General features: G+C 32.8%; 1 protein-coding gene across 1 annotated transcript in view; it reads right to left on the bottom strand.

The window, feature by feature from the left end:
- Positions 1 to 4,920: 4,920 nt before the first annotated feature.
- Positions 4,921 to 9,896, bottom strand: part of LOC106459125 — a 31,294-nt gene continuing 26,318 nt past the window's right edge. The window contains exons 10-11 of the mRNA XM_022385562.1: positions 8,274 to 8,516; positions 4,921 to 7,521 (exon numbers count right to left, since the gene is read on the bottom strand). Coding sequence (XP_022241270.1) covers positions 6,023 to 7,521; positions 8,274 to 8,516 — 1,742 coding nt within the window. The 3' untranslated portion in view covers positions 4,921 to 6,022. The remainder of the gene's footprint in view (positions 7,522 to 8,273; positions 8,517 to 9,896) is intronic.

Genomic DNA, 9,896 nt, shown 5'->3' with positions numbered 1-9,896 from the left:
CCTATGGTTGAAAATGTTTTGTAAATATTTAATTATTTAAAGATGTGTTTGTTTTTCAAGTTGTACACAGAATGCTACCTGGCAGAATAAACACTGAAGTATAAAATTAGTTGTTTTTTTTTATATAGTGTATAAGTATAACAATCAAAAATACAATATCATAATGTGTAAAATGTTTATCTAGTTCTTATCTCAATATGTAGTTTACTTAGAAAAGATTTGTGAATAACTAATACTTATAAGTAACAAATTTCAATATTTAAGATCGACAGTGTAGTAACCACGTATGTTACCGTTCTGGTTGACAATCTCGACTTTTGTAAGTATCAACGATTTTAAAAACTTAAAGCTGGTTAAAGATATTAACTTTATTTTGTTCTCTTCCAGTTACTATTCTGTCTTCATATGATGGTGGAAAACGTAGTTAAACCGAACTTCGGTGTTAAAAAAATCTCAAAGCAGATGCTGCTTAATTAATTAGAAGAATAAAGTTAAAAGAACAAATATGATTATTGTGATTTATAATTCGCTTATCAACCAGATTGTTTGCAATAGTCAGATTAATAAATATGTCTCTGTGGTTCATGAGGGAATCTATGATTCAGGTCTTGTTGCACATTTGACGTTCAAGCTTGAATCAAAATGATTATTTTCAGCGCCTGAAATGTCATCAATTATTACTGTGTAATAAATCAAAATTTTTAGATATTCTATAGTTTGTTTCTGCCTATGTTATTCTCTTTGTGCTAAAACATTCTGTCTAACTTCTTTATAGTGGACTATGCGAAGTATATCGATATTTTTTTTAAATCACTTTGTCAAGAAACTTTTCATAATTTGTATATATAGTAAGTAAATATATGGATATGTTGGGCTAAGAATTCTTCTACAGTAGGCGTCTGTCATGTGTTGACGATAAATTCAAAAATTAACGAACAGCACTCACTCCACTTGTTTTCAAAATAATATATATATTCGGAACTAGTTAATCGTATGTACATCAAATTCTTTACACTATAGAGATTATGGGCATATCATAAACACTATATAGTTCCCTTCTTCTTCTCAAAAGTCCACTTAGGCCTATTAAATTGCTTTAGAATTTCGGTTGACAAATCGAACTATTTTTTATCTATTACTATCGCTAAACTATTCGAGTACAGCTCACTTACTATATTGTCGAGTTACAACGGCTGTATCCCATACTTCTAAAATCGTCTGCTCCTTTTTCTCTCTTTGTATATCCGAGAATCGTCTGTCTATTTGTCAAAGTCCCCTGACAAAGTCTTTCACTAACAGCAACAAGTTATGTTTTATCAATATTTATAGCTTATCTTCTTTCTTGTTGTTTTTATATTATTTATTCTAATTAGCTGTACCTTCATTCTGTTTACTATTTATATAATTCTAATTTCTAATTACCGACACTTTGTTGTTTACCGCATCATGTTAACACGTTGTTTTGTTTACTTTATTAGTGTACATATAGATATATTTTGCAGGTTTCACTAGTTATGGGTTAAGCATGTTCTTATGTTAACCCTCTATGTATGTAGCTTTGTTTTCGTTCCTGTCTCTCATTTTAACGGTAGTAAGTCATTTTGCTATAACTATATATAAGAAATGAATGATTTACAGTTTAACTATTCACTTTAGTATTATTGAAACTATTTTAAACAGCAAAACTTACCATTTTTATGACTTTTTGATAGAACATTCACTTGAAGTACAAACATAAAATACAGTTAAAAATCATAAAACTTCGTGGTTTTAGAGTACATTCTATTTAATATAAAACAACTTTATTCATGCCTTGAACAAAACGTCTACATCGATCACTGAGAAACGGAAACTAACTGAATATAGACATTCTTTTCATTTGTATCTGTGGGTCATTAACACCATTAGAAGCATTTCACTTTGAATCATCGTGACGTGACTGAATATAGACATTCCTTTCATTTGTATCTGTGGGTCATTAACACCATTAGAAGCATTTCACTTTGAATCATCGTGACGTGACTGAATAATTCACGTAAAAGATGGAAAAAGTTGGAGAAGACTTTTGAAATACATAATATTTTCACATCAAATTGAAACAATTCAATCTTACATTGTTCGAACTCTACATAAATTCAAAATAGTAGATAATAATTCTACTTTATTATTAGTACACTTTATAGCGATTCAAACATATATTAGTTTAAATAATTGATAACAAATCAGAAATTCTATGTCTGTATCTTTTCAAATTTAAATTTTTTGTATACTATAATATTTTACCTTCTTACTTCATCAAAGCGTTGAATAGTTTGTACCATTTTTCTATTTGCAAGTATTCATTTAACTACTAATGACATCAATAAACCCCTTAGAGGTGTGTCTTCGTATTTCCAACTCTAGAAACCAAGTTTCGACACCCGAGGTGGGCAGAGCACAGATAACACATCCTATTTTCTGCTACCCCCAGAAATCTTTAAAAGGGGATTCCTTATGAACAGGAAAAAGAAATTGACTCACTAGTCATATCCTCCTCTTTTGCCTTAACATTAGAGCTTTTTAGTTTGGCAAAGCCAAGAATTTCGACCTAGCTATACCACATTCATCTGTCAATCGAAAGTGGTATAAAAGATGAGAGGGGCATCAGATTTTACTCAAATATTTAATGCATTATAACATGTTGTAGAAAAATATGAAAAGAAGTAACCAATAAATTTATTTGTGCTTTAATGTTTGATGAAATGGCCATACGAAAACATGTAAAGTGTGTTAAAACGAAATTTTTAAGCTATGTTGATTTTAGTGACTCTACAGAAGACAATACATCTGCTGTGCCGGTGATGTAGTGGCGTTTATGGTTGTTTCTTAAACAGCGCTTGGATGGTGCCTGTTGGCAATTTATTTATTAATGACGTGACAGGAGAAGAACGAGGTAACTTGGTGAGAATATGCCTATAAAACTGTCAGATGCTGAGATTACAACTATGGCATTTGTTTGTGATAGTCAGAGTTGCCACTTCTATTTCTTCAAAGAACTGGGTGCCAATACGTTCACCAGAAATCTTTCAGACATACATTTATCCACCCTAGCAACCAAAATGTCCTATTTTATATATGCCACATGCTAAGGCTCATTTGAAACGCTTTTGCACAAGAAGAAATTTTACCAATTGGAGATGGTGAATATATTAAACGATAGTTCATTACTGGTTTGCACAAACTGCAAGAAAAAGAAGGCTTACACATAGGAAAAATATTATAGTCAATGCATGTTCAGTGGCAGAAGCAAAAAATGAAAATTAACTTTACAGCACAAACTTTAAGTTCAATTGTGACAAATGCCATTGAACTTTGTAACAAAGACTTAAACATACTTGAGTTTAAGGGAATTGAGCCTACAGTTAAATTTACAAAAACATTTGATAGATTCTTTCATTTGTTCAACTCCACAGATCCATTAGCTGAAAACCGCAAGAGTCCAATGAGAATTTCCAATAAGTAATTTTGGAAACATTTTCTGTTACAAAACAAAATTTCATACATCAGTTAGCAGGCATTGTTGGGCAACGAATACGAGTTGAGTTTTTAACTACAATCAAGTCTATGTAACATTGATACCAAACTTTATTGTCACCATCTTCACTCTCCATGAAATATCGTTTGACGTACATGTTAAGCCAGGATCACTTGAAATGAGGCTATTGCTAGGTTCTCTTGTGGTTGTGATAACAACCCTACAGTTCGTAAGCTCACGGTTGCACATAAACGATTGTTCTTGCATCATGCAATAAAACCAGCAGGAAACTGTACTGCCCAGGATGAAATATCAATTTTGCATGTCATGAAAGGTCACGTGGCATGTTATAGTGGTTCTACACATGTGTTTGATACACAGGTACGATCTTGATGTACGCACGCAGGATGACCATGATTATGAAGATAGGCCAAACTGCAGACCCTTTACTCCTTTCAAGGAAGCAGCCATTGGATACATACCTGGTTATGTAATCAACGTAGCACAAAAGATAATTCATTGTTAAGATTTTTAGGAACCCTTGACAGATGAAAATACTAAAAGCTTTCCCAGGTTACAACAAAGAAAACAATAGAGGAGGTTTGGTAAAGTGTAATCAGAGTATGTCAGTCATCAGAAAATTGTCCCTAGAGACTCCTGTAGTGAACAAATGGTGAACTTTGTCAAGCAAGTACAATCAGTCTTGGAACACAGATTTGTGTTTGAAAAGAAGTGGATTTCTATGGAGTTTTCTCTGGTTTAAATGGGCACATGCTTTAGATAATCATGTTTTCAGTTTGATAAAGTTTTAATTATGTGTTATATAAAAATACGAATGTCTCACCTTGCTCAACAACAGCTTTTAAAAGTTGCAGGTAAGAAAGTGAAAAAAATCATTCTAAGTTACTTTTATTTAATCATCAGTAGTTTGAAATGATAAATAAAAATGTTTGTACAACATCTAAACCATATAGAGCACTACATTACAAACTTTTCAATGTATAAAGAACATTTATCAACTAATTATCTTACAAGTTGTGACATTAAACGTAAACAAATTCAGCAGTTTTTGCACTTTATTAGCCTACTTGTATAAATATATCCTATTCAAAGTAACAGTTTTAAGTTGTATTGATGAACGATGAACTACAGCACTTAATAGTTTTGTGCTATTTCAATATCAATACTTGTATTGTGTTTATATTGTACTTTCTACTTTACCACAGACGTGTAAAGCTTATACCAAAATTTGTCACATTTTTTATTAATAATATAATATATATTTAAACCAAAGAAATTTTGTCAGCTCTTTTTATTTTAACAATGTCATTTATACAAACAAATATTTTGACATATTTTCTTTTCATAGTTACTACAAAAACTGAAACATAATATATAAATAAATTAAAATGTATGTAGTGAATTGACAAAAAATACCGTAAAAATTAAGAGCATCACAATTGAATTAGTGAAATGAATACAAAACATTCAACCATATCTTGGATACGTTGTTAGTGTTACACTCGGCAATCCAGGGAACTGCAATATGGCTACCGCTTAACGTTAAGTGTCAATACATTGACAATAGCCAATGAGCACTCCAGATCAGTGCCCCCTCCCCCAGTGGCACAGCGGCATGTCTGCAGACTTACAACGCTAGAAAGTGGGTTTCGATACCCGTGGTGGGAAGAGCATAGATATCCCATTGTGTAGCTTTGTGCTTAACTACAAACAAACAAACCAGATCAGCAATTAATTCCTTTGGTAGTTTTTTGGTTTATAAATCATATATTATTTCATAAAATATAAAAAAATGAAAATGCTATATTTCAACTGAAATCTAGCTGTAGAAAAGATCCAAATATTCCATTGTATAAGTATAGAATTATTACATTAAAGTTTTTAAAGTCTCTTATGATAGTTGAATAGTCATGAAAGAATTTAATAAGAAAGATTAAGAACATACTAATAAAACCAAAACAGTTTTTCACGTGGTCATTGTAAATGCTTTTACACGAAAACCTTCATTTGATGGAACTATTAAATTATTTGGTACAAGTAATTACGAAACAGTCTTTGGCCCAATCAAAATGACTGGTTAATTTATCTGGAACTTACATTACCCGAGAAGTCTGTGACAACGAGACCATGCAATTATTGCACACAAACAGCTACTGGTACTATAACAACCAACTGTGATTCAAGTCTGTGACAACGAGACCATGCAATTATTGCACACAAACAGCTACTGGTACTATAAAAACCAACTCTGATTCGAAAAGTTCTAATTTAATTCGTAGAATGATGAATTCGTAAAAGGAAATTCGAACGTTTTCTATCACACTCCTAACATTTCGAAATTGGTAAATATCTCGATAATAAATTGGTCTTTTATAAGTAAGGATGGTCCAGCAGCTAAAAATATAATACTCGAACATTTTTCAGGTTTCGCCAGCATAAAGAAACACAAAAAACAACAACAGTAATTCAAGTACTGTGGTTAAAATTTCAATATAATTTGCTTGAGAGTTTACAGTGGGGTTTGTGTCTACATTCTGATGAAGATAGCGACATTGGAGAAACTTTACGTCTGTCTTCTGATGTAGACAACAACATCAAGCGAGATCTAATGCGATGTAGAAGGGGTGTAGCATCTCCACTTGTATTTTTCTCTGTTGAAGATTTAGAGTCAGATTCTAGAACTTGTAATGTAGAAATGCCACTACGTTCAGAAACAGTTCTTGAATTCTTTTGAAAACTTTGTTCTTTGTGAGTTAAAGAAACTGTTGTTTGGGGTGACAGTTGAAAACCCAATGTGTAAGTGCCGGAATGATTTTCCTGGCTCTTAAGTATAGTCAAACATTTCCCGAGGTCATTAGCTTTATAGCCATCACTCAAAATCGATTTACTGTTTGAGAAGACGCGTGATTGATTTGGTTTTAAAATCGCTGCGAAATCAAAATGGCCGAAAGATCGAGAGTTTCTTCTAGACGGTTTCTCTTTATAAATTTTGGTCAAATCTGGCTGAGATTGTGTCAGTTCAGACAAATTCATAACTAGCAAATTATTGATTGACGAAGCAGTGATTGCTGACGAAGAGCGACGAGAAATTAAGTTATTCTGGTCTGAATCTTCAGCCTGCTTCAACGAATTTCCTGCACAAATCATTGCAGAATAGCCTCTCACAAGCGATGAATTTTTATCAATTTCATAAGATGTTGAAGGACGTACTTCATCTTGATCTTTTTTTATAATTTCGTAGAAAGATTTATCTATACAACGACATGATGGAGCGTCAAGCAGAAGTCTTGGTATTTGTCTTGATACTGAAGAACCAGGGCATAAACAATCACCATCACAATTGCATCTGTAATGGGTTGTAACTTTTGTTGTGGGTTTTGGGACATCATAAATTCCAAAGATTGAGGTGGTGGACGTACTGTTGGCAGAATATTTATGCCCTAGACGCCACTCAGCTTGACCTTCTGAAGTTAAATTCTCAGGACAACCAAATCCACATGGGTCAAGATGATCAAACTCAGATTCGGAAATGTTGGCGCATTCGTCTGGTAGTATATTATGCATTCCTTGGCTAAGACTGACAGAAGGTGTCGTACGTTTTTCAACTGTAGAAATAGAATTAGCAGAAATCTCTTTGGTATCCTCTTCCGGTCCCCTTTCACTAGTAGCTGAATATGGAGGTAAAGGTAAAGAATCTGTAAGAACTGATCTATGACATCCTCCAGTTTGATCGACTTGTAGAACCTGAGACGTTTCCATTTCTTGGTCAGTCGGACTGTCAGACACATAGGCAACATTATCAATCGCGAATAAATTTCCAGAAACTTCTCTAAGACTTCTTTCCTGGTTAAGGCGATTCCCAAAAACACTAGTGTAGGTTGGTGGCGGTGACAAATAAAATTTTAAAACATCTTCATAAGACGGCGGAGGGTCGTAACGTGGAGGATCTGACATCACAATAAGACGACTTGTTATTCGACTCTGATCTGCAAAGTTCAGATATACTGTTATTTGTGTTATTAATACGTACAATCGCCATATGTATCTAAACATTAGTTACACAAAAAAAATCTTATTATACCCTTCCAAAAGCTATAATACATTTACTCTCAAATATTAAGTGTAAAACCCAATCTAATAGCGACATTTTTAAACTTCCGCCCCAAGTGGTTCAGCCACAAGTCTGAGGGCTTTCAACAAATATATAAATATATGTAAGCGACCATTATCGGCAACCCTCTAACAGTTATAGTTCAAATTTGTTTAAAAACGAAAATTTTTTCATACTAATAGTTGTTTACTTTTTTTTCTTTAGACATACAAAGAATCATAACTTCTATTCAATCTTCATTGTGATGAGTTGTTGGTGAACAAACATTTCAGAAAATATTTGTTTTTTGTAACGCTTTGAAAACTAGAAAAGCAATTTAGCAAGAAATTACATACACTATTACCAAGGCCAATCACAGATATTGATATTTTATTTGTATGTATGTTTTATATGCATCTTGTTGTTGTTGTATTATCAAAAAATTCTCAATTAAGATAATGCACATATTAAAGTTTATTTTACAATCACTATTATGTCCCACAGCAACAAAACAAGAAACTAATACGTTTACATACGGTGGCTAGTATTTTTTTCAATTTTCGCAGAAAACAAGTATATTCAATTAAGCAGCTCTGTCACTGTTCTTATAACCTAGACATAATAAAACTATAAAAATCTGTTACTTGCCAATTTCCCCACTGATTGTGCGGAGACTTCCTCTGGTGGCATCTGCATCGGATCGTTTCTTGTGAAGCTTCACCAAAATCATTATCGTGGTTAAGATAAATATTCCAATTCCAGCTAAGCAAGCTATCAAGACTATAGTATTGTTTCCTCCTTCTGAGATTTTAGCGTGCTTAGGAAAATAGTAGTTTGGGGTCAAGATTTCCCACCAGTCGCTATCCGATGAACTTGTTAAGCCTTTATGTCCTACAGATAGAATGTGATAGTTCTCTTGAGGTTGACTTTTCATTTCATTACTACTGACATCGTTTAATTTATTTATTTTGATTCAAATAATGTCGTATACAGACTGTTCCCAAAATTTTCTTTATGCTTAAGCTTTTGACCATGCTTCTTTAAATTTGATAGGGTATTTTTTCTCATGGATAATGGCCTCTAGACGGCCGAAAGCTTAAATATAATGCAAATGAACATTGCTAATTATTTGTTATGGTAACTGAAGTGTTCCCAATTTTTTTCCGTAACCTCGACGTTTATTGAGTTAATTTGGAAACCATGTAAAGATATGTAATTATACTAACATAAAAAATGAGTTGTATAAAAAACACTTAAATATTTAAAAGTAAAAATCAATTACCTTTTACTATTTGCATTTTAAATGTTGTAAGTAATCATTTCTCACTGTTAGAGATGAAACGTTGTAGAAAATGAATCTATTATCCCATGAATATGACCTTTTATTATCTTCGTTTGGTTTTACATCAGTCCTTTATTTGTATATTAGGGTTACAAGCATCCACTGATTTATGAAAAGAAATTTTTTTTAGAGTTACCTAATGGTAAAAATGGCTGAATATTATTGCTTCTAAAGACCGTGCTATCTTATGTATGAATTATTTTCTTTCTACTTTCATATATTTTCTCGGCAACAGATTTATATAGAAATAATACTTTGTTGTAATGTCAAGAAGATTGATACATATACATCTAGATTTATAGCAACTTTTAGTTCCATCAGGCTGGGCTGTACAGGCTATAAGGACTCTCTTCCAGCAGACGGAGTTCATGTATAGAACTTATTTCGCAGTTTACTTATATTAAAGCTATATGTTAAACGTAGAGATGTATACACAGAAATGTTTCAATCCAGTCATACGACGAAATTATCAGATGAATCATACCAACTATGGGCTAGTATTGGTATGGCCAGACTGTGGATCCTAAGTTTCTTGGTTCATGTTTTGTTGCCGCGAAAATGAGAGCTCCGCACTTTAGGAACAAAGGTGAACTGTATAATAACAGTCAAATTCAACAGTGAGAAATAGCTGAAGATCTGGCAATAGGTGCCGTTAACTTAGCTGTCTTTCTTGTAGTCTATCAGTTAAAAGTTACGTTCAACTATGAACAGACAGATCTTGTGTAGCTTTACGCGAAAATTCTAAAATAAAACATATGTGACGCATGTGGATCAAGAAATGTACTCAATAATAGGAAGGTCGGAGAATGCAAAACCAAAAGTATGTTGATTTCCTTCTTTTGTTTATATACACCTGGAAAAAAGTTAAGCACCCCCGTGTTTTTTTCAAGTGATTCAGATTCGACGTTCTTGTGACTGATTATAAATTA

This window comes from Limulus polyphemus, unplaced genomic scaffold, assembly GCF_000517525.1.
Source record: "Limulus polyphemus unplaced genomic scaffold, Limulus_polyphemus-2.1.2 Scaffold564, whole genome shotgun sequence".
NCBI classification, from domain to species: Eukaryota; Metazoa; Arthropoda; class Merostomata; order Xiphosura; family Limulidae; genus Limulus; species Limulus polyphemus.
This window is presented reverse-complemented; position numbering and strand designations above follow the sequence as displayed.